The sequence below is a fragment of the Oscarella lobularis genome, chromosome 15 (genome assembly GCF_947507565.1).
Source record: "Oscarella lobularis chromosome 15, ooOscLobu1.1, whole genome shotgun sequence".
Lineage (NCBI taxonomy): Eukaryota > Metazoa > Porifera > Homoscleromorpha > Homosclerophorida > Oscarellidae > Oscarella > Oscarella lobularis.
In genome coordinates, this window is record NC_089189.1 from 295,134 (window position 1) to 320,673 (window position 25,540).

General features: G+C 44.9%; 5 protein-coding genes and 1 long non-coding RNA gene across 6 annotated transcripts; 5 read left to right on the forward strand and 1 right to left on the reverse strand.

Annotated features, from left to right (window-relative positions):
- Positions 1 to 6: 6 nt before the first annotated feature.
- LOC136195897 (uncharacterized) lies at positions 7 to 7,076 on the forward strand. Its single transcript, XM_065985378.1, has 15 exons — positions 7 to 92; positions 143 to 769; positions 821 to 975; positions 1,030 to 1,209; positions 1,263 to 1,413; positions 1,460 to 1,572; positions 1,620 to 4,611; positions 4,684 to 5,067; positions 5,131 to 5,679; positions 5,730 to 5,772; positions 5,830 to 5,912; positions 5,964 to 6,109; positions 6,170 to 6,517; positions 6,564 to 6,798; positions 6,852 to 7,076. The coding sequence occupies exons 2-9, from the start codon at positions 211 to 213 to the stop codon at positions 5,427 to 5,429; spliced, it is 4,833 nt and encodes a 1,610-aa protein (XP_065841450.1). The 5' UTR covers positions 7 to 92; positions 143 to 210; the 3' UTR covers positions 5,430 to 5,679; positions 5,730 to 5,772; positions 5,830 to 5,912; positions 5,964 to 6,109; positions 6,170 to 6,517; positions 6,564 to 6,798; positions 6,852 to 7,076.
- Positions 7,077 to 7,370: 294 nt separating this feature from the next.
- LOC136195899 (uncharacterized) lies at positions 7,371 to 11,856 on the forward strand. Its single transcript, XM_065985381.1, has 12 exons — positions 7,371 to 7,959; positions 8,011 to 8,165; positions 8,216 to 8,395; positions 8,449 to 8,599; positions 8,646 to 8,767; positions 8,815 to 9,942; positions 9,990 to 10,071; positions 10,129 to 10,415; positions 10,462 to 10,643; positions 10,692 to 11,025; positions 11,085 to 11,319; positions 11,367 to 11,856. The coding sequence occupies exons 1-12, from the start codon at positions 7,401 to 7,403 to the stop codon at positions 11,558 to 11,560; spliced, it is 3,609 nt and encodes a 1,202-aa protein (XP_065841453.1). The 5' UTR covers positions 7,371 to 7,400; the 3' UTR covers positions 11,561 to 11,856.
- Positions 11,857 to 12,783: 927 nt separating this feature from the next.
- Positions 12,784 to 17,438, forward strand: LOC136195898 (uncharacterized). The gene is made up of 13 exons (XM_065985379.1): positions 12,784 to 12,857; positions 12,908 to 13,536; positions 13,589 to 13,743; positions 13,794 to 13,973; positions 14,027 to 14,177; positions 14,226 to 14,347; positions 14,397 to 15,524; positions 15,572 to 15,653; positions 15,711 to 15,997; positions 16,044 to 16,225; positions 16,281 to 16,617; positions 16,677 to 16,911; positions 16,959 to 17,438. Exons 2-13 carry the CDS (start codon positions 12,975 to 12,977, stop codon positions 17,147 to 17,149), a joined length of 3,612 nt encoding a protein of 1,203 aa, XP_065841451.1. The 5' UTR covers positions 12,784 to 12,857; positions 12,908 to 12,974; the 3' UTR covers positions 17,150 to 17,438.
- Positions 17,439 to 17,451: 13 nt separating this feature from the next.
- On the forward strand, positions 17,452 to 20,655 carry LOC136195903 (long-chain-fatty-acid--CoA ligase 1-like). Its single transcript, XM_065985385.1, has 22 exons — positions 17,452 to 17,612; positions 17,668 to 17,782; positions 17,836 to 17,903; positions 17,948 to 18,052; positions 18,102 to 18,201; positions 18,256 to 18,425; positions 18,471 to 18,503; positions 18,558 to 18,609; positions 18,659 to 18,726; positions 18,786 to 18,869; positions 18,918 to 19,000; positions 19,051 to 19,102; positions 19,156 to 19,238; positions 19,285 to 19,339; positions 19,386 to 19,481; positions 19,529 to 19,690; positions 19,741 to 19,857; positions 19,913 to 19,966; positions 20,017 to 20,106; positions 20,158 to 20,259; positions 20,311 to 20,382; positions 20,438 to 20,655. The coding sequence occupies exons 1-22, from the start codon at positions 17,466 to 17,468 to the stop codon at positions 20,579 to 20,581; spliced, it is 2,052 nt and encodes a 683-aa protein (XP_065841457.1). The 5' UTR covers positions 17,452 to 17,465; the 3' UTR covers positions 20,582 to 20,655.
- A 53-nt stretch (positions 20,656 to 20,708) lies between these two features.
- Positions 20,709 to 23,078, reverse strand: LOC136195920 (uncharacterized). Its single transcript, XR_010672018.1, has 3 exons — positions 22,052 to 23,078; positions 21,340 to 21,998; positions 20,709 to 21,285 (listed from the first exon to the last, which is right to left on the reverse strand). It is a non-coding gene; the product is annotated as an uncharacterized lncRNA (long non-coding RNA).
- Positions 22,376 to 25,049, forward strand: LOC136195904 (fibroblast growth factor receptor 3-like). The gene is made up of 12 exons (XM_065985386.1): positions 22,376 to 22,596; positions 22,700 to 23,086; positions 23,144 to 23,494; positions 23,544 to 23,627; positions 23,680 to 23,790; positions 23,851 to 24,125; positions 24,179 to 24,301; positions 24,359 to 24,429; positions 24,484 to 24,524; positions 24,571 to 24,670; positions 24,719 to 24,818; positions 24,868 to 25,049. Exons 1-12 carry the CDS (start codon positions 22,530 to 22,532, stop codon positions 24,952 to 24,954), a joined length of 1,797 nt encoding a protein of 598 aa, XP_065841458.1. The 5' UTR covers positions 22,376 to 22,529; the 3' UTR covers positions 24,955 to 25,049.
- Positions 25,050 to 25,540: the final 491 nt, after the last annotated feature.

Below are 25,540 nucleotides of genomic sequence, written 5' to 3' on the forward strand. Positions count from 1 at the left end.
TGTCCAAGTCACGTGATGCTGTTTACGCCATCGTGGTTCTCCTTTTTGAGTCGGTTTTGTCGTCCCTGGAGCGATTGAGTCGTCTTGCAAAGGTCCAGTCAACGATATGTGTTTCATCAATTGACATTTTTTTTTCTTTTAGACTCGTTTTGATGTCTCGTCGTTGAAGCACTCGATTCCGTTCTCTCGAACCGTTTCTCCTCTTCGAAAATGTCATCCGCGTGTCCGTCATCTCGAATGGGACACGTCGCCGCCGTGATCAATGATGAAATGCTTGTGTGGGGAGGACTAGCGGTGAGAGAATCGACGGGAAAGAAGTACAGGTGTTCTCCCGATTTGATCGAGTGCTTCAATCTGTTGACAAGTCAATGGAATGAACGAAGAGCAACATCCAACAGCCCATCCGACCTTCCTCATTCATGTCTCTACGCACGAATCGGTGTCGTCCAAAATCGGGACATTTATCAATTTGGTGGTCACTACTTGTCGTCTGATCGCCGTGATGTCTATTCAAACGATGTTCACAAATTGGATGGATCGACGTTGGAATGGCAACAAATCCATTCCAATGACCAATCAACGCCCAGCGGGAGATCGAGACATGGAATGTGCGTGTTAGGGAAGAAAGGAGACGAACATCTCGTCATGATGGGCGGATACGGAACAAAGATTGTTTCACCAATACCAGACGGATCTCAATTCATTCCTGATCCAAATAATCCTGACTTGGGGTGTAACAATGAAGTTTGGTTGTTTTGCATCCGAAAGAGTGAGTGACGTGTAAAATTAATTTGAATTGAATGTAGACATTTGTTTGAAGGGAATTGGGTTCCAGCTCAATGCACAGGAAAAAAACCACATCCTCGATTAGGACATTCTTTCACTACCATTGATATTAATCGAGCCATTTTCATTGGCGGCTTTGGTCTTGAGGGAGTGTTGAATGATGCTTTTCTGTTCATGTTCAGTTCACTGGTAATGAGATAGGTTTGGTATTAATTAATTAAGAAATGGGATTTATTTGCGTAGGAGTGGATTGAAATGAAATTGGATGATCATCTCATTCCTCGATTCTCCCATTCGACGGTTGTTGTTGATATTCCCACATTAGGGGGGCAAGTTGCTTTTCTCTTGTGGGGATATGGGAAAGACAAGTTTCCTCTGTCTCTGGCCCAAATGATTCTAATTGACTTACAAAAGTGCAAAAAGGTAATTGAAATATTTTCATATAACATTCTACGATGACAAAGTTCATTTGACAGGTGTCAATATCAGATGAGCCCATTCCAACAGGGTATCAATCAGTCTGCTCTATTGTTAGAAGAGGTCTTCTCTTTATTCTGCGATATGGAGGATCACCTTTTAAATTCGGCGAGGGCACACCAGAGGCGCTACTAGATATTTTGAAATACGGTTAAGATTAATATCATTATCCAGCCTAATTTCATTGCGTGATTAGATTTAAAAAGTACGACTGAAAAATTCCTTCGACATGATTTGAGCAAACCAATCGAACAAGAAACGTCCAAGTTCGATAAGAATGCGCCGTTTCGTTCCAACTCTCCGACAATGGTAGAAATCAATATTTAATCGTCACATAATTATTTTCGTTTGTATAGAATTGCGAAGGACTGTCTCAAAAAGAACGCGACTTGTTGCATCCGTCTCCCCAACGAGTAGAAGACGTAATTGCCGTCGTAACGACAGAAAGCGTTCTCATCTTCACTCGATGGAAGAGATTCGCCACTCCATTCTCATCAGACAAAGGAGCGGAGATCTCCATTCCCAATACGGGATCAATCCTTCGAATTCAACCCCGTACCGCTCTTTCATCGACTCCAAAGACGTCAATGAGCTTGACCCTCTTCACATTCGACGCCAAACAATCGCAGGGTCTCCTTGACGACGAATTCGTGAGCGATCTGATTCAATTGTCTCTTCCTTCCGGCTTATCCGACGATGACGTACACATTGAAATGTATCATGAGCACGGTCTCAATCTCGATCCAATGACGCCAAAAACGAGCGCTTCCAAAGTGGTCTTCTTCTATCAACCTCACGATTATTTGGCGACGACCAAACACCCAATTAAATTCGACGAGAAGATCGTGATTGATAGAGCGGGACAGCGAAAAATCGCCGCTCTTCTTCAATCGTCTGTCGTCAAAATCATCGTCTCTCCGTCCGCTCCGTCCGCCGCCGCTTCCGCCGTCGCCGTCGCCTCGTCGAATGAGGATGTCAGTTGCAGTTTCTTCACTCATTTCTACGGGTTGGGTCAACAGGCATTCTCATTCCATGCTCTCTCTTTCGAAAAAATTAAAATTCCCGACGGGTGGCAATTCGATCTCTGCCTCATCTCAACGCGACCCGAGCATCGGGATCGCTATCTCGCCTATCGCAACGACGGCCGCCGTCAGCCTCTTCTTTTCGATCGACGCGTCAAAAATCTCGTTCTCTCGCCCACTCATTTAAACGTCGTCGAAGCGGATGACATCGTAGGCTGGATCAACAAGAGTCGTCGCAAATCATACTTGATCGACATGAAGCAGTTGCTAGCGGTGAGAGATAGTCCCATTGACGCGTGGGTCGACACCTTCTACTTCGCCTATAATCATCGAGAGCATCTACAACGTCTTCCAACGATGTCTGCCAACGTCACGATCATTTCCGGGGATCGACGTCAATGTCTTTGCATTCAAGACTCTTCAGGCAATTTTCAGAAATATTATGACGAAGCCCTGCATCGCGGCTTTGTGTCAATTAATCGGTCTCGTGTAATTGTTGTCGGCCAAGACGGAGCTGGAAAGTCGTGCCTCGTCGACTCTCTTCTCGACCGACTGTTTGAGAGCGGTAAAGCGAGCACGGAAGGGGCGGCCGTCACCATGACTTACACTACGGTTAGCGGATGGGTGGCCACCAACAGGAAAGAACACTTGGATACTCTTATAGCAGAGGGTTGCTATCGCAATTTACAACAGTCGGCGTTAAAAGAGAGCGCTTCTGAGTCGGCTTCTTCTGCTGATAAGATAAACTCTTACTCCGAACCAGAGGAAGAAGCTGAAGAAGCCGGGAATCGCGTTTCTCCGGTCAAAACGAAATCTGTACGTCCTGCGGAAGCGGTTGGCATAGACGCAAAAACGCTCACACATAATCAGCTGAATTTGATGTCCAGTTTCATCGCAGAAAAACCGAGCGTAGAAGCTCTCCGCGATCGAACGCTGGGCGTTCGCGACATATGGGATTTAGGCGGGCAAGAAGTTTATCTTGCCACTCACTCGGCCCTCATGCCAAACACCTTTGGGTTGTCTATATACATGGTTGTAATAGACATCTCAAAGTCGCTATCTGATAGAGCTGAGTCATTTCATCGATCAACGCATGGCGACGTCATTAACCTGTCAAACGATTTGGGCTGGATTCGAACAAATGAAGACTTTCCACTGTACTGGTTTGGCTCGATCACAGCGGCCCACGAGGAAACGGCACGAGGCGATTATTGGTTAGGCGAAGACGAGGAGGTGAACCCACCACCTGTTTTTGCAATTGGTTCTCACCGAGACGTCGTGGAGAACGACAAGCAAAGGTTTCCTGATTCAGCCCAGTGGTTAAGCCAGCAAGGACAACGTTTTGAGGAACTTCTAAGAGACAGCGAATTTGTTAGGCACATCGTTTTGCCCAAAAGAGACGCCGAAGAAAGGAAAGACGATGAAGACTTTCGCGAGATGAGTCATTTCATCCAGCGAATATTTCTAATAGACAATTCCGTATCTGGTTCGGGTTCTCCGTGCCGAACTGTTGAGGAAATTCGACGCAGAGTAGACCGCATGGCTTCGACGTATTGCAGGCGAATGCAAAAACAGCCCCTATTTTGGGTATATCTTGAACTTCTCCTTTTCCGTTGGCGCAAAAGCATGAAAACGATTGTGGCTAGAGTGGACGAAATAGCAGAGATCGCTCAGCAGCCGAACATCTGTGCTATATCAAGTCGCGACGAAATCCTGGCGGCGTTAATATATCTTGCCAATGTTGGAGCAATTCTCTACTACCCAGAAGTAGACGGCTTGAAAGACTTTGTTTTCACGAGTCCTACGTGGGTAATCAAAGCTCTGTCAACGTTTGTGACGGCTTCTAAGCCGGGTCCAAATCTGGAACCGGAGTGGAATAACCTTAAAAAAACAGGAATAATGTCAAGCGAACTAATGAAGTACCGTCTCAAGCAAATGAGACAAGGAGCCAAGTCAGTTAGCGATGGGTCCGATTCCGCAGAGAACGGAAACCCGGAGAGCATTGCAAATGAAAATAAACTAATAGTTCGACTTTTGCAACTTCTTGACGTCATCGCACCTCTTCCTGAATCGTCTGCAAAGGAATTTTATGTTCCGTCGATGCTAAGGGAGTCGTTTCGCTATTCGCGAACTCGCTGGGAAGAGCACACTTACTCGTCTCTTTTCCCGGCTCCTCTTATCGTCATTCCTACAAAACTGAAGTTTGTTCCAGAATGTCTCTACTTCCGTCTTGTGACCCGTTTTCTAAATTTGTATTCAAAAAAGCCGCGAGTTTCTCGTCATCAATGCATCTTTTTGGTTAACGATGAGGAATCGTCAGTACGAGGTACGCGTACAGCAATATGTGTTTCTCCTCAAAGACACTTAAATGCTATGTTTCGTATTTTTCTGTCTGCAGTTGAAGTTGAATTGTTGTATCAGAGCCGAGGCAAATGGGTAGCTCTAACAATTTGTTACATCAATGAAGATGACCCAAAAAAGATTAGCCGGAAGTTCTTGGCCTCGATCAAAAACGAGTTTCGGCGACAAATGAAGTCCATTTGTCAACAGGGCATGCGAGGTTTCAAATACAGCATATGTTGTCAAATAAAAGAAGCCAGCCACATCGACAAGGAGTTGGGTATTGATCTCAGTAGTCTTGCTGTGATTTATAGTGACGAGGAGGAGTATTCTCCGAGCGTTGCTCAACTCTCGAATCCGTTTGATGAACCACTGGCTGCGAATGGTGAAGATCTTCTTCAAATAAACATTTGGTTCGAGCAACTACCGGCTATTTGTGAAGGTAAGACATGCAGACGAGCCGATTTAGAAGGCACAAGTATTCGCTTTCTTCATCTCTTTGTAGGTGCGCTTCCTAAGGAGATGAACCCCACCCTGATTCGTGCTGTCGCGAGGCTTGCAGAAGCAAATTGGGAGCTTCTTGTTCCTTTTCTAAGAGAAGATATCGGTGCTTCTGCCGGTTCGGCACATTACAAGAGCAACTTCTCTAATAATTTTCTTCGGGCCTGTGCTGTCATCGAGGATTGGATGCTAGCCAAGGGCCGCGAGGCAACGGTAGATGTTCTTATGAGAGTTTGTGAGCAGTGTAGTATTCATCGCGATAACGTCGAAGCCGCTTACCGGCAGCAGATCGCTTTTCACTAGCGGTTTATTATTGCTGCGGAAATTTAATTGTTGTTTTTTACTGTCGTGCGCCACCTGTGTGCACAGTGGGGTCAGTATCAGTAGTTGTTGTGAAAAAGAAGAAGTGCACAAACACAATCGTGCTGTCGCTATGGAGATGGAAGAAAAATGTGCAGCAGTCCAGAGGATGTGTAAAAAGCAGTTGCCAATGGAATCCGTCATCACAACTAAAGTTCTTTGTGCGCGGCAGAGCGACTCCTCGTAACTTTAAGTATATATAAAATTAAGCGTAAAATCAATGAGCTATGTCTATTTGTGCAGAGAATCAGCGACGGGGAAATGAATTTACCGTCTGGAAATGTTTGTAAGTAATTTTCTATGTGAAACCCCAACCTAGAGAATAACTTTTTTAAATAAATAGAGAAGAGTATTTCCTTGAGGGCCAGGCATAATGACCTATGCCGACGGTTCCGCCTGTACAACGGATTGTGGAAAAAGAATCAAGTAAGAGACACGTTAGGATTGAGTGTAGCTAAAAATTGAATTCTGTATCAGTGCAATGGTCACAGTGAATACGACCCATCGTCCCCACTTGCAAGGAAAGTGTAAATACAGCAACGGAGACGTCTACGACGGACAATGGAATAGACAGTCGCCGTTAAAGTTTTTAAGGATTTTAGTAGAAGAAGAAAGACGGAAAAGTCAGTCCACTTATTACATATAGACTCTGCCTTTCTTATTAGCTGTTGTTTTCGTTGCAGGGAATACGAGATGTTCAAGAAGGAGGCTGCAATTCTCTTCAAATCAACCCGCATGCATCTTTCTATTCTGCGTCTAATCGGGCTTTGCGCTATTCCGACCTTCTATATATATACGCTCTGGTAACCGAGTTTGTGAGCGGCGGAGATTTATCTTCTCTTCTCAAGTCGCCCGAGCACAAAGCGGCAGTCGAGAAGTGGGAAACGCGACTCCAATTCGCGAAGCAAATCGCCGACGGAATGCTTCATCTCCACTCCATTCAACCGCCGGTGATTCACTACGATTTGAAAGCGCAGAACGTCTTAGTCGAGTGCATTCGACACAGCAATAGCGTCCAATTTATTTGCAAGGTAGATTATTCGATTTAGACGTGCCTGTTTATGAAACTATTTCTAGGTTTCCGATTTCGGTCTTTCAAAAATGTCTGGCGTCAGTTCCGCTACGTCGGTGCGACGAGACGGTTCGAATCCGGTTGGCACTGTCACTCACATCGCTCCGGAGCGCTATTCCGAGCATCCGTACGGCGACGAAGACGACGGGGGTCGAAAGATGGATTTGGTGAAAAAATCCGACGTTTATAGCTACGGTGTTTTGCTGTGGGAAATACGTGAAAGGCGTCATCCCTATCAAGGTCAAATTCATTGTTTATGACATTTTGAGACGTTGGCTATTTTTGTCGCTTAGGTAAGGATAAGGATATGATTCGCTTTCTCGTGAAAAGTGGAGAGAAATTTCCCGAAGGCCAAGCAACGGGTGTTCCGTCGTTTTTCGACGATCTCATGAAGAAATCTTTGCAATTCGATCCGCAGAATCGACCGACGTTCCGCGACATCGTGGTGGCGCTAATAACCGAAGCGGAGTACAAAGCCAATTGAGGCAAGTCCAAAATTTGAAGTTCAGTCACATCCCTGTACTCTCACGTGCAGTTTGATTCTTTTTTGTTTCTACGTTTTCTCGTGAATATTTGCAATACTTTCGTGTTAGCGTTTTATCCTGTGACAATAGTAATTGATCTGTTTTTATAGTCTAAGTCACGTGATTCCCTGTTCGTCATCTTAGTTCTCCTTTTTGAGTCGGTTTTGTCGTCGCTGGAGCGATTGAGTCGTCCTGCAAAGGTCCAGTCAACGATTTGTGTTTCATCAATTGTCATTTTTCTTTCTTTTAGACTCGTTTTGATGTCTCGTCGTTGAAGCACTCGATTGCGTTCTCTAGAACCGTTTCTCCTCATCGAAAATGTCATCCGCGTGTCCGTCATCTCGATATGGACACGTCGCCGCCGTGATCAATGATGAAATGCTTCTGTGGGGAGGAGGAGCGGTGAGAGAATCGACGGGAGAGACGTACTATTGTTCTCCCGATTTGATGGAGTGCTTCAGTCTGTTGACAAGTCAATGGAATGAACGACGAGCAACATCCAACAGCCCATCCGACCTTCCTCATCCATGTCTCTTCGCACGAATCGGTGTCGTCCAAAATCGGGACATTTATCAATTTGGTGGGAACTACACCTCGTCTGATGGCCGTCTTGTCTATTCGAACGATGTTCACAAATTGGATGGATTGACGTTGGAATGGCAACGAATCCATTCCAATGACCAATCAACGCCCAGCGGGAGAACGAAACATGGAATGTGCGTGTTAGGGAAGAAAGGAGACAAACATCTCGTCATGATGGGCGGATACGGAACAAAGATTGTTTCACCAATACCAGACGGATCTCAATTCATTCCTTCTTCAAATTATCCTGACGAGGGGTGGAACAATGAAGTTTGGTTGTTTTGCATCCGAAAGAGTGAGTGACGTGTAAAATTATTTTGAATTGAATGTAGACATTTGTTTGAAGGGAATTGGATTCCAGCTCAATGCACAGGAAAAAAACCACATCCTCGATCCTCACATTCATTCACTACAGTTGATATTAATCGAGCAATTCTCATTGGCGGTGGTAGTCCTGGGCAAGTGTTGAATGATGCTTTTCTGTTCATGTTCAGTTCACTGGTAATGAGATAGGTTTGTTATTACTTAAATAATGTGATTTATTTGCGTAGGAGTGGATTGAAATGAAATTGGATGATCATCTCATTCCTCGATTCTTCCATTCGACTGTTGTTGTTGATATTCCCACATTAGGGGGGCCAGTTGCTTTTCTCTTGTGGGGATATGGGAAAGACTTCTTTCCTCTGTCTCTGGCCCAAATGATTCTAATTGACTTTCAAAAGTGCAAAAAGGTAATTGAAATATTTTCATATGACGTTCTACGATGACAAAGTTCATTTGACAGATCTCAATATCAGATGAGCCAATTCCAACAGCGCATCAATCAGTCTGCTCTATTGTTAGAAGAGGTCTTCTCTTTATTCTGCGATATGGAGGATCACCCTATAGGGCAGGCGAGGACAGACCAGAGGCGCTACTAGATATCTTGAAATACGGTAAAGATTAATATCATTATCCAGTCTGATTTCATTGCATGATTAGATTTAAAAAGTATGACTGAAAAACTTGTTCGACATGATTTGAGCGAACCAATCGAACAAGAAACGTCCAAATTCGATAAGAATGATAAGAATGCGCCGTTTCGTTCCAACTCTCCAACAATGGTAGAAATCAATATTTAATCGTCACATAATTATTTTCATTTTTGTAGAATTGCGAAGGACTGTCTCAAAAAGAACGCGACTTGTTGCATCCGTCTCCCCAACGAGTAGAAGACGTAATTGCCGTCGTAACGCCTCAAAGCGTTCTCATCTTCACTCGATGGAAGAGATTCGCCACTCCAGTCTCATTGGACAAAGGAGCGGAGATCTCCATTCCAAATACGGGATCAATCCTTCGAATTCACCCTCGCACCGCACTTTCGCCGACTCCAAAGACGTCAATGAGCTTGACCCTCTTCACATTCGACGCCAAACAATCGCAGGGTCTCCTTGACGACGAATTCGTGAGCGATCTGATTCAATTGTCTCTTCCTTCCGGCTTATCCGACGATGACGTACACATTGAAATGTGTCATGAGCACGGTCTCAATCTCGATCCAATGACGCCCAAAACGAGCGCTTCCAAAGTGGTCTTCTTCTATCAACCTCACGATTATTTGGCGACGACCAAACACCCAATTAAATTCGACGAGAAGATCGTGATTGATAGAGCGGGACAGCGAAAAATCGCCGCTCTTCTTCAATCGTCTGTCGTCAAAATCATCGTCTCTCCGTCCGCTCCGGCCGCCGCCGCTTCCGCCGTCGCCGTCGCCTCTTCAAACGACGATGTCAGTTGCAGTTTCTTCACTCATTTCTACGGGTTGGGTCAACAGGCATTCTCATTCCATGCTCTCTCTTTCGAAAAAATCAAAATTCCCGACGGGTGGCAATTCGATCTCTGCCTCATCTCAACACGACCCGAACATCGGGATCGTTATCTCGACTATCGCAACGACTATCGCAACGACGTCTGCGGTCTACCTCTTCTCTTCGATCAACGCGTCAAAAATCTCGTTCTCTCGCCCACTCATTTAAACGTCGTCGAAGCGGACGACATCGTAGGCTGGATCAACGAGAGTCGTCGCAAATCATACTTGATCGACATGAAGCAGTTGCTAGCGGTCAGAGATAGTCCCATTGACGCGTGGGTCGACACCTTCTACTTCGCCTATAATCATCGAGAGCATCTAGAACGTCTTCCAACGATGTCTGTGAACGTCACGATCATTTCCGGCGATCGACGTCAGGTTCTTCGCATTCAGTGCTCCGCATCTAAAAACATATGTGATCACGTTGAGGTTAGTATTAGGAAATCGTGTTTTTATTGTTTAATTTTGTGTTTCAGGGTGCTCTGAAGCTTCCCGACGTCGATTTCGTCACGACGGATAAATATGGCTTTTTGAAACTCGAACCAAGTCGTGACGTTGGTAAATTTCTTATTCTCATACGTTTTTTCTTGATTTTATTGGTCTATGCAAATGTAGCTCTCCGATATAATCCCTCTCATCTCGAAATGGACGAAATTTCGTATATAATGCGTTCTCAATGGAGAGTCATCGCTCGATTCATCGTGCCCTTCTTCACCGACTTCGAAATCAAAGAAATCGAATTAGAAGAGAGAGAAGACCAGCCGCTTCGCTTCCTCCAGGCGTGGATCAAGAAACACGGTCTCAAGGCGACGCGAGAAGCGTTGAGCGCCGCTCTATTCTCCGCCGATCTCGGTTCAGGCGTTAGAGAAGTCTTTCCAGAAATCTACGAGAACATGACCAAAGTATTTTACTTTTAAATCTTTGGGTTGTGGTTTAGTGTCTTATTAGGAAGCACTTTTGGAACCTGACCTTCAAATTGAACGAGACGAGCTTGTCTACGACGAAGAAGAGGATTTTGTCGGCGGAGGAGGCTACGGCGAAGTGTACAAAGCGACGCTGAAGAAAAGAGGAATTGAGAGGACCGTTGCGGTGAAATTGTTCTACGACTTCAAAAAGAGAAGAACGCAAAAGTGAGTATACATTTTTAAATTTAATTAGATAGTCATGTTTCGTGGCAGAGAATACGAAATGTTTAAGAAGGAAGCGTCGATTCTCCTCCGAATCAAAGCGCATGACAACGTCTTGAGTCTTATAGGACTCTGCGCCGTTCCCCGACATTATGCTCTCGTGACGGACTTCGTAAGCGGAGGAACCTTGTCTTCGCTCCTCAAATCTTCCGAGCGTAAAGAAGTCGTCGAAAACTGGCAGTCGCGAGTCAAATTCGCCAAGCAAATCGCCGAAGGAATGCTTCATCTCCACTACAATCATCCCTCCGTCATTCACCAAGACTTGAAGTCGCAGAACGTCTTGGTCAATATTCTTCCTAATCTGATCTTTCCTTACATTTGCAAGGTTGGTTATTTAAGGTTCTTAATTAAATAGGGCTTTTGAATTTTTTTAATACTTTATAGGTGGCCGATTTCGGTCTGTCGAAAATGTCCGGCGTCAGCTCAGTTACGACGGTGCGACGCGACAGTTCAAAGATGCCAGGAGGCACGGTCACTCACATCGCTCCTGAACGATATTCCGATCGTCCGTACGGCGACGGAGACGATCGCTCAAAACTAGATCTGGCTAGGAAGGCTGACGTTTATAGCTACGGAGTGGTGTTGTGGGAAATCCGCGAGAAACAACATCCATATAAAGGTTAGTTTTTTAAATTAATTGTAGACGAACGCACATTTGAAGTTTAGATATGGGAAACGATCATCTTATTCGTCTACACGTCATGGGTGGAGGCGAACTCCCAAGAGGCCTTGCGACCGGCGTTCCGCCATTTTTCAACACGCTATTGGAGCAATGCGTCAAATTCAAGCCGCAGGAGAGGCCCATGTTCCGTGACATCCTTCAAATGATAATGGAAGGCGAAAGAAGTCTGAATTCCTAATTGTCGGCATTCGTGTAAGGCGTATCATACATGCGGTAACAATATATCTCCCTGTACTTATTTGTCTCGATTTCTGTGTATCTTTTTGGCGTTTTTATGTCTCCCTATACCCCATTTTTACCTTTGGCGTTTTTCTACTTAGTTTCTGGTTGAATTTTTCTCTCTGTGTACCCTTTAGGTTTTTCATTTGATTTCTCTGTTGTCCAAACCCTAAACAGATAGAGGAACTGATGATTAGTGTGGTTTTTCAATTTGTGTCCGTGAAATTCCCACATTATGTTAACCTACGCACGTGGCTCTCATTGTCCGGGAAGTAACGCGACACACCCATCATGTCGGACTGGCTTTCGTTTCTGTCGTCCCAATCGACGCTCATCGGCCTCGGAACGGTCGCCGCAGCGACCGCCTACTACGTCGCTTCTGGTCCGACGCCGTTCCAGTCTCTCGTTGACCTCGACAACGAAAGCATCGAACTGCCCGTATAGAAGGGGCCCCCTTGGAGCTCTTTCCTTTTCACAGCCTCCTTTTTCCAGGGCCCCGAGAGAGCTCGCATCAGAAGTTTCTGTCCAGGCGGTAAACTTGTTGCAACTTTGTACGATGACGTCAAGACCCAGTTTTCTTCAAGGTGTTTAAACACCGTAGCACAGAGCCAGAAAACGATTTTTTACAGCAACTATGGGTTCCTACGGCCGCTAGATAGCTAAGAAAATGGCTTATCTTTTCGATCGAGGCCACCGCGAGGCTAATTGCGCGTCTCGCGCGCCGTTTTCGATCGCGATCGAACGAGGCTGCGAGGTTGGTTCGAGTAGCCTTTAGTGCCTAATCTACGACGATTGATCGCTTTTCCACGTAGGTACGCTGTAAAAACGGATCGCATCGACGAAAGGTAACTTCGTTCAATCGACTACAAGAACAGCAAATGTACGGAAGAGAGGGCAAAGGAGGCGAAAGGAAGGCTAAAAAGTCGGCATTTATTGCTAAGGTGTCTGATCAATTTGATTACAAAATTTCGTAATTAATTTATATTTCAGATTTACCAAAGCGGAATACAAAGCCAATTGAGGTAAACCCAAAATTTGAAATGCAGTTACATCCCCGTACTCTCACGTGCATTTTATTTCTACGTTTTCTCTTGAATATTTGCAATACTTTCGTGTTAGCGTTTTATCCTGTAATAATAATTATTATTATTGATCTGTTTGTGTGGTCCAAGTCACGTGATGCTGTTTTCGCCATCGTAGTTCTCCTTTTTGAGTCGGTTTTGTCGTCGCTGGAGCGATTGAGTCGTCTTGCAAAGGTCCAGTCAACGATTTGTGTTTCATCGATAATCATTCTTCTTTCTTTTAGACTCGTTTTGATGTCTCGTCGTTGAAGCACTCGATTCGATTCTCTCGAACCGTTTCTCCTCTTCGAAATGTCATCCGCGTGTCCGTCATCTCGATATGGACACGTCGCCGCCGTGATCAATGATGAAATGCTTGTGTGGGGAGGAGTAGCGGTGAGAGAATCGACGGGAGAGAAATACTTGTGTTCTCCCGATTTGATCGAGTGCTTCAATCTGTTGACAAGTCAATGGAATGAACGACGAGCAACATCCAACAGCCCATCCGACCTTCCTCATCCATGTGTCAACGCACGAATCGGTGTCGTCCAAAATCGGGACATTTATCAATTTGGTGGTGGCTACTACTCGTCTGATGGCCGTCTTGTCTATTCGAACGATGTTCACAAATTGGATGGATTGACGTTGGAATGGCAACGAATCCATTCCAATGACCAATCAACGCCCAGCGGGAGGAGGAGCCATGGAATGTGCGTGTTAGGGAAGAAAGGAGACGAACATCTCGTCATCATGGGCGGATTCGGAACAAAGATTGTTTCACCAATACCAGACGGATCTCAATTCATTCCTCATCCAAATTATCCTGACGAGGGGGGGTGGAACAATGAAGTTTGGTTGTTTTGCATCCGAAAGAGTGAGTCACGTGTAAAATTATTTTTGAATTGAATTTAGACATTTGTTTGAAGGGAATTGGATTCCAGCTCAATGCACAGGAAAAAAACCACATCCTCGAGCCGACCATTCATTCACTACAGTTGATATTAATCGAGCAATTCTCATTGGCGGTGGTAGTCCTGGGCAAGTGTTGAATGATGCTTTTCTGTTCATGTTCAGTTCACTGGTAATGAGATACGTTTGTTATTAATTAAATAATGTGATTTATTTGCGTAGGAGTGGATTGAAATGAAATTGGATGATCCTCTCATTCCTCGATTCTTCCATTCAACGGTTGTTGTTGATATTCCCACATTAGGGGGGCCAGTTGCTTTTCTATTGTGGGGATATGGGAAAGACTTCTTTCCTCTGTCTCTGGCCCAAATGATTCTAATTGACTTTCAAAAGTGCAAAAAGGTAATTGAAATATTTTCATATGACATTCTACGATGACAAAGTTCATTTGACAGATCTCAATATCAGATGAGCCCATTCCAACAGGGTATCAATCAGTCTGCTCTATTGTTAGAAGAGGTCTTCTCTTTATTCTGCGATATGGAGGATCACCCTATAAATATGGCGAGGCCAGACCAGAGGCTCTACTAGATATTTTGAAATACGGTATAAAGATTAATATCATTATCCAGTCTGATTTCATTGCGTGATTAGATTTAAAAAGTATGACTGAAAAACTCCTTCGACACGATTTGAGCGAACCAATTGAACAAGAAACGTCCAAATTTGATGAGAACGATAAGAATGCGCCGTTTCGTTCCAACTCTCCAACAATGGTAGAAATCAATATTTAAACGTCATATATAATTATTTTAATTTGTGTAGAATTGCGAAGGGCTGTCTCGAAAAGAACGCGACTTGTTGCATCCGTCTCCCCAACGGGAAGAAGACGTAATTGGCGTCGTAACGCCAGAAAGCGTTCTCATCTTCACTCGATGGAAGAGATTCGCCACTCAAGTCTCATTAGACAAAGGAGCGGAGATCTCCATCCCAAATACGGGATCAATCCTTCGAATTCACCCTCTCACCGCTCTTTCGTCGACTCCTATGACGTCAATGAGCTTGACCCTCTTCACATTCGACGCCAAACAATCGCAGGGTCTCCTTGACGACGAATTCGTGAGCGATCTGATTCAATTGTCTCTTCCTTCCGGCTTATCCGACAATGACATACACATTGAAATGTGTCATGAGCACGGTCTCAATCTCGATCCAATGACGCCCAAAACGAGCGCTTCCAAAGTCGTCTTCTTCTATCAACCTCACGATTATTTGGCGACGACCAAACACCCAATTAAATTCGACGAGAAAATCGTCATTGATAGAGCGGGACAGCGAAAAATCGCCGCTCTTCTTCAATCGTCCGTCGTCAAAATCATCGTCTCTCCTTCCGCTCCCGCCGCCGCCGCTTCCGCCGTCGCCGTCGCCTCTTCAAACGACGATGTCAGTTGCAGTTTCTTCACTCATTTCTACGGGTTGGGTCAACAGGCATTCTCATTCCATGCTCTCTCTTTCGAAAAAATTAAAATTCCCGACGGGTGGCAATTCGATCTCTGCCTCATCTCAACACGACCCGAACATCGGGATCGTTATCTCGACTATCGCAACGACTATCGCAACGACGTCTGCGCTCTACCTCTTCTCTTCGATCAACGCGTCAAAAATCTCGTTCTCTCGCCCACTCATTTAAACGTCGTCGAAGCGGACGACATCGTAGGCTGGATCAACGAGAGTCGTCGCAAATCGTACTTGATCGACATGAAGCAGTTGCTAGCGGTCAGAGATAGTCCCATTGACGCGTGGGTCGACACCTTCTACTTCGCCTACAATCATCGAGAGCATCTAGAACGTCTTCCAACGATGTCTGCCAACGTCACGATCATTTCCGGCGATCGACGTCAGGTTCTTCGCATTCAGTGCTCCGCATCTAGAAACATATGTGATCACGTTGAGGTTAGTATTAGGAAATCGTGTTTTTATTGTTTAATTTTGTGTTTCAGGGTGCTCTGAAGCTTCCCGACGTCGATTTCGTCACGACGGATAAATTCGGCTTTTTGAAACTTGAACCAAGTCGTGACGTTGGTAAATTCCTTATTCTCATACGTTTTTTCTTGATTTTATTGGTCTATGCAAATGTAGCTCTCCGATATAATCCCTCTCATCTCGAAATGGACGAAATTTCGTATATAATGCGCTCTCAATGGAGAGTCGTCGCTCGATTCATCGTGCCCTTCTTCACCGACTTCGAAATCAAAGAAATCGAATTAGAAGAGAGAGAAGATCAGCCGCTTCGCTTCCTCCAGGCGTGGATCAGGAAACACGGTCTCAAGGCGACGCGAGAAGCGTTGAGCGCCGCTCTATTCTCCGCCGATCTCGGTTCAGGCGTTAGAGAAGTCTTTCCAGAAATCTACGAGAACATGACCAAAGTATTTTACTTTTAAATCTTTGGGTTGTGGTTTAGTGTCTTATTAGGAAGCACTTTTGGAACCTGACCTTCAAATTGAACGAGACGAGCTAGTTTACGACGAAGACAAGGATTTTCTCGGCGGGGGAGGCTACGGCGAAGTGTACAAAGCGACGCTGAAGAAAAGAGGAATTAAGAGGACCGTTGCCGTGAAATTGTTCTACGATTTCAGAAAGAGAAGAACGGAAAAGTGAGCATACATCTTTATATTTTTAATTAATTAGATAGTCATGTTTCGTTGGCAGAGAATACGAAATGTTCAAAAAAGAAGCGTCGATTCTCCTCCGAATCAAAGGGCATGACAACGTCTTGTTTCTCATTGGACTCTGCGCCGTTCCCCGACACTATGCTCTCGTCACGGACTTCGTAAGCGAAGGTAGCTTGCATTCGCTACTCAAGTCGCCCAAGCAGCACGAAGAAACCGTCGAAAAATGGCAGTCGCGAGTCATATTCGCCAAGCAAATCGCCGAAGGAATGCTTCATCTCCACTACAACCATCCCTCCGTCATTCACCAAGACTTGAAAGCGCAGAACGTCTTGGTCAACATTCTTCCTAATCTGATATTTCCATTCATTTGCAAGGTTCATTATTAATTAAGGTATTATCTAGAGGGGCTTTTGATTTTTTTCATTACTTTCAGGTGGCCGATTTTGGTCTTTCTAAAATGGCGGGTATCAGCTCCGTTACGACGATGCGACCAGACAGTTCGCATATGCCAGGAGGCACTGTCACTCATATCGCCCCTGAGCGATATCGCGATCGTCCGTACGGCGACGGAGACGACCGCTCGAAGTTGGATCTTGCTCGAAAAGCCGACGTCTACAGCTACGGCGTAGTGCTGTGGGAAATCCGCGAAAAACAAAGCCCATATAAAGGTTTAATTAAATAATTCCTTTACTTGTTTTTAGACAAATGAGTTTAGATATGAGAAACGATCTTATTCGCCTGCACGTCATGGGTGGAGGCGAACTTCCAGAAGGCCTAGCAACGGATGTCCCGCCGTTTTTCAATGACGTACTAAAGCGGTGCGTTCATCTCAAGCCGCAGGAGAGGCCCATGTTCCGCGACATCCTTCTAATGATAATAGAAGGCGAAAAGAGTCTGAATTCCTAACTGTCAGCATTCATTTGTGTAAGGCGTATCATACATGCAGTAGCAATTTATCTCCCTGTACCCATTAGTCTTGATTTTTGTGTATCTTTTCGCGTTTTCATGTCTCCCTATACCCCATTTTTACCTTTGGCGTTTTTCTGCTATGAATTTTTCTCTCTGTGTACCCTTTAGGTTTTTTCTTTGATTTCTCTGTTGTTCGAACCCTAAACAGATAGAGGAACTGACGATTAGTGTGGTTTTTGTGTCCGTGAAATTCCCACATTATGTTAACCCGTGCACGTGGCTCTCATTGTCCGGGAAGTAACGCGACACACCCATGTCGGACTGGCTTTCGTTTCTGTCGTCCCAATCGACGCTCATCGGCCTCGGAACGGTCGCCGCAGCGACCGCCTACTACGTCGCTTCTCGTCCGACGCCGTTCCAGTCTCTCGTCGACCTCGACAACCAAAGCATCGAACTGCCCGTATAGAAGGGGCCCCCTTGGAGCTCTTTTCCTTTTCACAGCCTCCTTTTTCCAGGGCCCCGAGAGAGCTCGCATCAGCAAATTCTGTCCAGGCGGTAAACTTGTTGCAACTTTGTACGATGACGTCAAGACCCAGTATGACGTCTTCTGTCGCGGCAGAAGAATATCAGGTTTAATTAATCGATTATTAAATACGGGCACTTTTGACGTCATGCACTCTAAGGCGATTCGCCTTGTCTTGGCTGGCGTCCTGACGCCCAATCAGATTTCGAATGGATAACTTATAACGAGGTCTTTGATACTTAGTCTCGATTTTTATTTCAATTACTTTTCAGGCCAATGAACGAGCTACAAATCTGGGCTCTGGACTCGTGTCCAAGTTCAACTGTACAACAGACAGCAAGACGTTCATAGGCATCTATGCTCAGAATAAACCGGAAGTAGGCAAATAGAATCAACACGTCATTAATTCTACTTATGTATCTCTAGTGGGTCATCACGGAAATGGCTGTCTTGTCTTATAGAATGGTTCTAGTGCCGCTTTATGACACTCTTGGCCCCGACGCTTCCGGATACATCATCAATCAGGGTGGAGCCTCCATAAGAATAAATAAATAAAAAATAAATCTAAAGGATTTTGTAGCTGAAATTTCTACTGTTGTGTGCGACGCCGCAAAGGTTCCGCTTCTCTTCGACGTGACGAAACGGTGTCCTCAATTGAAAGTGATTGTCAAAATTGGGGATGTGACGGAAGAGGAGAAGACGCGCGCTAGCGAATTGGATCTCACCATCATTTCGATGACCGATCTAGAGGTAAATACAAATACTAAATACTCGTAATTTATTTTTTTGCTCTAGGCTGAGGGAGCGGCTAATCGTCATGATCACGTGGTAATTATTAACTAATAATTAATACTTCTTCTTGATTATGTTATTTGCTATTAGCCACCGCTTCCATCTGACTTGTCGACTATTTGCTACACTAGCGGAACAACAGGTATGAGTTACTAAAGACTCCAAGTCATTTTAAGTGAGATTTGGCTTAGGGGATCCCAAGGGAGTGATGCTAACGCACGCGAACTTCATAGCCGACACAGCGGGTGCATTTATGCAGGTAAATAATTTATTAATCCTTGAAAATTAATTTCTAATTTTTTGGAATTTAATTAATAGTTGCAGCCCGATAATGAGCTGAATAAGGACGACGTTCACTTGTCCTATCTCCCATTGGCTCACGCGTTCGAACGAATCATTCAAGTACACAAATTAAAAAATTAAAATTATTTTTAATTTGATTTTGTCTAGTGCGGTCTTTTCTGCGGTGGAGCTCGCATTGGCTTCTTCCAAGGCGATATAAAATTGCTCATGAACGATCTGCAGACACTCAAGTAAAATAAATAATTTAAATTGTATTAATCCGCGACTGAGACCCCCGTAGACCCACCGTCTTTCCCAGCGTTCCTCGTCTTCTCAATCGCGTCTACGACAAGGCAAAAAAGCAAATAAATAACGGCAATTAATAGCCATAGATTCCCCCCTTTAGGTCATAGCCGGTGTAAGTAAGAGCTTTGTGAAGAAAACTCTATTTCAAATGGCCATACGTTCGAAGGAGAACGACATAAAACGGTAAAGACATCACTTTCGACGCACACTACTAAACCAATCCCTCTAGAGGAATTATTCGCAATGACAGCATCTGGGATAAAATCGTCTTCAAGAAAGTCCAAGTAGGATCTAATAAAATTAAATATATATATGTTATTGATGTTTTAGGCGACGTTGGGCGGCAGAATTCGACTCGTCTTGTCGGGATCCGCTCCTCTATCGTCCAAAGTCATGTCCTTTCTTCGCTGTTCATTGGGCTGCCACGTAAATCATTCCAACATATGAAAATGATCTCTATTGTGATTATATAGGTCTTGGAGGGCTACGGGCAGACGGAATCGACCGCTGGATCGACGCTTACGCTGCTTGGGAGCTCGGACGTTGGCCAAGTGGGGCCCCCTTTGGCCTGCAACAAAATCAAGCTCGTCGACGTGCCGGAACTCGATTATTTCGCCCAAAACGGCCAGGGAGAGGTAAGATAAGTCATTGATTTATTTTTTAATTTATTTATTGATTCGATTAGGTGTGTTTCTGGGGGCATAACGTCTTTAAAGGATACTATAAGAATCCGGAGAAGACAAAGGAAGCGTTGGACGAAGACGGTTGGCTCCATTCAGGCGACATAGGAGAATGGCACTCAGTAGAAAAAAACAAAAACAATAAAAAACAACTCCCTCACGCTTCTTTCCTCTTAGAATGGATCGCTTAGAATTATCGACAGGAAAAAACATATTTTCAAACTGGCTCAAGTACCGCTATTGATTTATTTTGTGACGTCATAATTTTTTCTTGTTTCTAGGGAGAGTACCTGGCTCCGGAGAAAATCGAACAGGCGTACAATTTATCGCCACTCGTTGCTCAAACGTTCATATACGGCGAAAGCCTTCAGGTCAGTTTTTAGTAATAAAATTAAATCAATTTTGATTTTGATTTTTTTCAGGCGTACATTGTTGCTGTGATAGTCCCGGACGAAGAGGTTTTCACGAGTTTTGCCGCCGAGAAAGGCTGGAAGGGAACGTTCGCCGAAATATGCGCAAGCGAGGTCCCGCCCCTTAATTAAATAATTAATCTTTTTAATTATCGAATCCTTTAGGAAGCCAAAAAGGCCGTTCTCGACGACATCGTGTTGCTAGGGAAGAAAAACGGGTTGAAAGGATTCGAACAGGTTTGAATTCTCACAATGACGTCGTAGTGCTTTCATCACGTGACTTATTTCCAAGGCGAAAGCCGTTTACCTTCACCCGCGTCCTTTTTCCATCGAGGACAACTTGATAACGCCGTCGATGAAGGTAAAGCGACCCGTAATGAAGCAGTTCTTCAAAGCGGAAATCGCGGCCATGTACGCTGCGGTGGGAAACGCGTAAACGTTGACCCGATTGGTTAATTTTCGTGTCACGTGCTTTGTGTACTTGATTTACGATCGCACATATGGCCCCTCCCCGCCCGCCCTCTCCCTCCCACCACCCACGTCATCTAGGCCTTACCGCGAAATCGAATCAATATATATTTGAATTAGAAAAGAAAAATAGCGATATAATAAAAAGGAAAAAATATATATCAATCGATAATCATAAGCTAATTTAATTTAATATTTCTTCTCCAAGAGCCACTGGTATTTCTCTTCTTTCATTGTTTCGTAAAAACTTGTGCAGCATGGGATTTTGTTCTCTTTACAGCAGACCTTCGGTATGCGAAATCCCTTCCCCGTCAGCGAAACGACGTACGTTATCTGGGTGCCGTTGATCGAATCCTCGCCCTCTTTGTTGTTGAGTGTGGCGCACAACGAACCGTTTATTTCACGAAACGTCGTCGCTTTCGTTGAAACGTCCTCGAATATCAATTCTCCTTCTCTATTAATTCCGAGATATTGCGACGGTTCTTTCGCCGCGTGCAATTTGATCACTTTGTCCTTAATGCTATTTTTTATCGTGGTGTCTCTGGTTAGACAGAACAGTTCCGTTTCTTTTTGATTTTTCGTCAGCATTTTGACATAGCGCCTCTCCGGCTCGTTCTGGGCGACGATCCTGTGGACATTTTCGGGCCCGTTGCATTCGTAATGCGGAGGTTTCTGGAGCCGAAATCAATCAAGTTCTATAGCGCATAATATCGTTCTCTTCCTCACCGTTGGCGCTGCTATTCCTTTGTCCACTGCGCCGTAGGCGATGACTAGCACGATAGCGATGATTTGTAGGCTCATATTCACTGTAGTTGTTCTAGTTGCTTAGTAGTTGCTTCGATGTCTTGCTTAGCTTCGACGTCCCTGCTTATATACACCCTCGTTTCTCGCGAGTTTCTCTTCTATTCAATTTTTTTTGGAGAAAAATGCAATGATGATCGATTATCTCCGGCCTTTCCGGTCATAATATTTAGACGGCGATGCTGTTGCTCGTGGAAGATCATCCGAATCGTCTTAGAAAACGATTCGATCGCTAGTCGAGCGAGAAATTCGCCTTTGGTAGAACAGAACTCATTTCTGCGTCTCTTCGTTCGCGTTTTGCGTCGCATCGTCGAAGGCCGCACTCGTTTCTCGCTTTGCATAATGAATAAGGTATTCCCTCATTTCCTTATTAGATCACTACGCTTCATGCCCCTTGTACATTTGCGTAGGCTACTAGGGAATGTCCGAGCAACGCTTCCGAACTACCATAATAGCAACCGTCATCTTGATATGTTTCTGACGTCGCCTTTGCTCATTCTTCTTCCGCAATCAAAGTCGTATGCCATGGGCGAGCCAATCCAGTAGAAACGACGCTCGTAAGTGATGCAGATCCCCCCTAGTGCCTATATAAAAGAGATTCAAGTACGTTTATTCCGGACTGTCTAAATTAATTAACCGTCTCCGAAGTTGCATCCTCTCACTTTGCAGCTGACTTTCTTAGCTCGATTTGGCTTTATTATTATGTATATTCAGACAAACGCCCTCTACATTCTTTCTAAATGCGGCAACCGCGACCTCTAGCCGCAGTTTTACGTGCATGAATGGAAGCGAAGGGTCCGGATATGGCGGTTTCTGCACTCGAAAATTTATGCATTCTGTTTTTAGTAACACCCTTGGAAGATCCTAAAAAGAGCCAGCAGTCGACGCCAAGCGATCAGTCGAGTCTCGTTGGAGCATCAGGTACGAATACATTCACGTAGATCAATTTATAAAGAGGCGCGTTCCTTGTTTAATTAGCTAATTAAATAGGATCGCGTGCACGCGCTCATTACCCGTCCTCCCCCTTCACCTTCTCCCACGATTATCTGTCAACCCCCCACGATCGAATACCCGTACTCCGCAGACAGACGTAGAGACAACGAAACGACTTCGCGATGCCTCTTCGCCGTCGCTGCGTCCTAGCATCCCTTCTCATCGCATTAGCGCTTCTCATCAACGACGGTACAGTAGGGCCTCTAAGCTTTTGTTTTTAGTAATAGACCCCCTTCATTATTCTTCCGGGTTTCTCATCCCGCAAAAAAAAAATCTCATTCCCCTTATAAAGGCGCGACAAAGAGCGCGACATTCGGCGCCACGCCGGGAAGACGACCAAGAGGCGTATCCCGACGATCTTCTCCCCTGCCGCCCTGTCTTCCTCCGAGCGCGAAGCCACTCGTCGCCGTGGCGAATCTCTCGACGCCGTTTCGCTGCTGCTTGCTGCCGTCAATTCGCGAGCCCCTTTACTACGTCTTCTGGGAGGAGGGCGTTGTTCCAATTGAATCATGTTCGGATTCCAGTTGGGGCGGAGCTTGCTTTGAGCAAGCGGATCAAGTCGGACACGAGATGCTATTGTTCGTCAACGCGAGCGCCGTTTTTCGATCGTACACGTGCGTCTACAAATACATCGTGTCGCTAAAGACGGCGGGAACGATTGTCACTCTGAATATAGAGGGTACATATACTACTAATAATAATTCGTTATCTTATGGGATTTTTTTGAATGTTTTAGGTTATGATGCTTTTGTGACGTCAGAATATTTGTCTTCTACTGCCGCCCCCGCCACCGTCACGGCTTCTATTAATAATACTAATACGACTAATGATTTCAATACCACAGCTACTACTTCCTCTTCTAAAACGTCTTCTCTTCATCTTCCTGTTGCTGCTATTGGTGTTGCCGTTTCTCTTCTTCTCTTTGGACTCGTTGTGATTGGGGCTGTGTTTTATTATCGGCGTTGTCGAAAAGCCGTCTATGATTTTGAGGACGACAGCGGACGAGGCTCGCAACAGGACGAAGTGCTACTTGTACCTAGTCGCGTCGAAATTCCGCCAGATCTATTGACAATAGGAGAGCAATTGGGTACAAAGGGAAAAATCAATAATCAATATTAATAATCCACCTCCCCTAGGTGTTGGCCACTTTGGAAACGTCATGAAAGCGACTATGACGTCTCCTAACGGTTCCATGAACGTAGCAGTCAAAACGATACGAAGTAAAAGAGAACCCTCATTGATTCTTATATTTATTTCTCATTTTCTCTCCAGATCCTGACGACGAAATAGCAATGCGAAATTTCATAGGCGAAAGTCAACTTCTGATGAATCTCGGCGATCACGATCACGTGGTGAAAATATACGGCTTCTCCTTGCAAAACAGTGAGGACACGCAATACCTCCGTTCCCACAAGATTAATTAGCATTTTCATTATTTTTTAGACGTTCTCAGTATCGTCATGGAATACGCTCAGCACGGCGATCTCCGCTCGCTCTTGCGTCGTCGCGCTCGATCTCGACTCAGCATACGCGATTCCGGCGTCGACGACGTGACGCCGGGAACTCCGTCGCCGTCGTCGACGTCGTTGCTCGTGCCGCAGGATATTCGTCTCACGTTGAAGACGTGCAACAGCGAAACGCAGATGCTTAGTGATTTGAAAATTTATGACTACGCCTTGCAGATAGCCAAGGGAATGAAATTTGTCATATCGAAACATGTGAGGCTGGGGGAGGTCCTCGCTCTTCTGCTGATATTATTTATTATGTCTAGTTTGTTCATGGTGATTTGGCGGCGAGGAATATTTTAGTTGGGAATGATGACGTGTTGAAGATTTCTGACTTTGGCCTGGCTAAGGATCTCGGGGGGAGCGAGTATTATAAGAGAACCAAACCGGTAAGAAATTATTAATTAATTAAAGTAGTCGTGATCTTGATTATTGATTTTATAAAGATTGTGTTGCCCTTTCGGTGGTGTTCGCCTGAAGTTCTAATGAGAAAAATCTACAGTGAATACAGTGACGTGTAAGTAGTTCACATATACGAATGATTCTCGCAAACGCGCCTCTTATTCCTCAGCTGGTCTTATGGAATCTTGCTCTGGGAAATGGCAACCTCAGGTACTCAAATATATATATATAAATTAATTAATTGATTTTGTATAAGGAGGTACCCCGTATCCGGGTGTTCCTGTCGAGAAATTATTTGATTTGCTCATGACCGATTCGTATCGCATGTCTAAGCCACGTGGATGCTCCCAAACCCTGTAAGAATATTAATTGAGCATATATAAGTTTCAAAAACGAGTACATAGGTATGACATCATGGTGGAATGTTGGGACGAAGTGCCGGATCGACGTCCCAGATTCGCTTCGTTTGTGCAGAAATTTCAAGAGTTGTTAGACGAAGGAAAGGTAAGAAGATACATGGTACGAATTCTAATGAATAATTGCTCATTTATAGAAGGACGCGTGTCACGAGGCTTTGCATCGCGCGTCGTCACTGGATACTTCAGTGAAGCGCATCTGGCACGGACCTATAAGTTTCTAGAGACGTTCTCTCGTAATTTACTTGCACTGAACTGGAACTGTAGCGGCACTGTTTGTTTTAGAACGGTATTTATTCATATACGTATGTAGATGGAACGTTCTCTTTGTGTCACGAAGCCGGTGTGGACGAAAGTCTGGAGGAGACGGCGAAGCAAGAGAGGTAGGTAGATATAGATACATGTATACCGTAAAGTCCCCAATAAAAGCCGCGGCCCAAGTCAATAGTAGCCGCAGAAAAAGTGCGGTCTCTATTCGAGCGTGCGGGTTATATTTCTCATAAAAACGTTCGCAATGGTATCGGAGTGGCTTTGCCCTATGCAAAAAGCAGTGTCGCACCTTTTTCAAGTTAGTGCGCGGCTTCTCCTTTACGATAAAAGGATATTTCTGCGGCTTTTAATCGACGATTAAAAGCGGCTTCTAATGGAGGGCGGCTTTTATTGGGTACTTTACGGTACATATGCGCACAGAAGAAAGGCGTTTTCTGAGAACTGCACGTGTAGTGGCCCTAGAGTGGGAGGTACCTACGCACATCATATCCCGAGATGCGCGGGTGTAACTTCCCTCGCACGCAAATGACGATCACTTCA

What these genes read in the sequence shown, in the direction of transcription:
- LOC136195897 (XM_065985378.1), top strand. Translation starts at nt 211, where the DNA reads ATGTCATCCGCGTGTCCGTCATCTCGAATGGGACACGTCGCCGCCGTG. An exon ending in TGTTCATGTTCAGTTCACTG is followed by an intron (nt 976 to 1,029) that starts GTAATGAGATAG and finishes TTATTTGCGTAG; the next exon opens with GAGTGGATTGAAATGAAATT. An exon ending in ACTTACAAAAGTGCAAAAAG is followed by an intron (nt 1,210 to 1,262) that starts GTAATTGAAATA and finishes TTCATTTGACAG; the next exon opens with GTGTCAATATCAGATGAGCC.
- LOC136195904 (XM_065985386.1), top strand. Translation starts at nt 22,530, where the DNA reads ATGCCTCTTCGCCGTCGCTGCGTCCTAGCATCCCTTCTCATCGCATTA. An exon ending in TACAGTGAATACAGTGACGT is followed by an intron (nt 24,430 to 24,483) that starts GTAAGTAGTTCA and finishes CTTATTCCTCAG; the next exon opens with CTGGTCTTATGGAATCTTGC. An exon ending in AGTTGTTAGACGAAGGAAAG is followed by an intron (nt 24,819 to 24,867) that starts GTAAGAAGATAC and finishes GCTCATTTATAG; the next exon opens with AAGGACGCGTGTCACGAGGC.
- LOC136195898 (XM_065985379.1), top strand. Translation starts at nt 12,975, where the DNA reads ATGTCATCCGCGTGTCCGTCATCTCGATATGGACACGTCGCCGCCGTG. An exon ending in ACATATGTGATCACGTTGAG is followed by an intron (nt 15,525 to 15,571) that starts GTTAGTATTAGG and finishes TTTGTGTTTCAG; the next exon opens with GGTGCTCTGAAGCTTCCCGA. An exon ending in AGAAAGAGAAGAACGGAAAA is followed by an intron (nt 16,226 to 16,280) that starts GTGAGCATACAT and finishes TTTCGTTGGCAG; the next exon opens with AGAATACGAAATGTTCAAAA.
- LOC136195899 (XM_065985381.1), top strand. Translation starts at nt 7,401, where the DNA reads ATGTCATCCGCGTGTCCGTCATCTCGATATGGACACGTCGCCGCCGTG. An exon ending in GTTGTTTTGCATCCGAAAGA is followed by an intron (nt 7,960 to 8,010) that starts GTGAGTGACGTG and finishes ATTTGTTTGAAG; the next exon opens with GGAATTGGATTCCAGCTCAA. An exon ending in GTTCCAACTCTCCAACAATG is followed by an intron (nt 8,768 to 8,814) that starts GTAGAAATCAAT and finishes TCATTTTTGTAG; the next exon opens with AATTGCGAAGGACTGTCTCA.
- LOC136195903 (XM_065985385.1), top strand. Translation starts at nt 17,466, where the DNA reads ATGTCGGACTGGCTTTCGTTTCTGTCGTCCCAATCGACGCTCATCGGC. An exon ending in AACGATCTGCAGACACTCAA is followed by an intron (nt 19,001 to 19,050) that starts GTAAAATAAATA and finishes AGACCCCCGTAG; the next exon opens with ACCCACCGTCTTTCCCAGCG. An exon ending in AAGGAGAACGACATAAAACG is followed by an intron (nt 19,239 to 19,284) that starts GTAAAGACATCA and finishes CAATCCCTCTAG; the next exon opens with AGGAATTATTCGCAATGACA.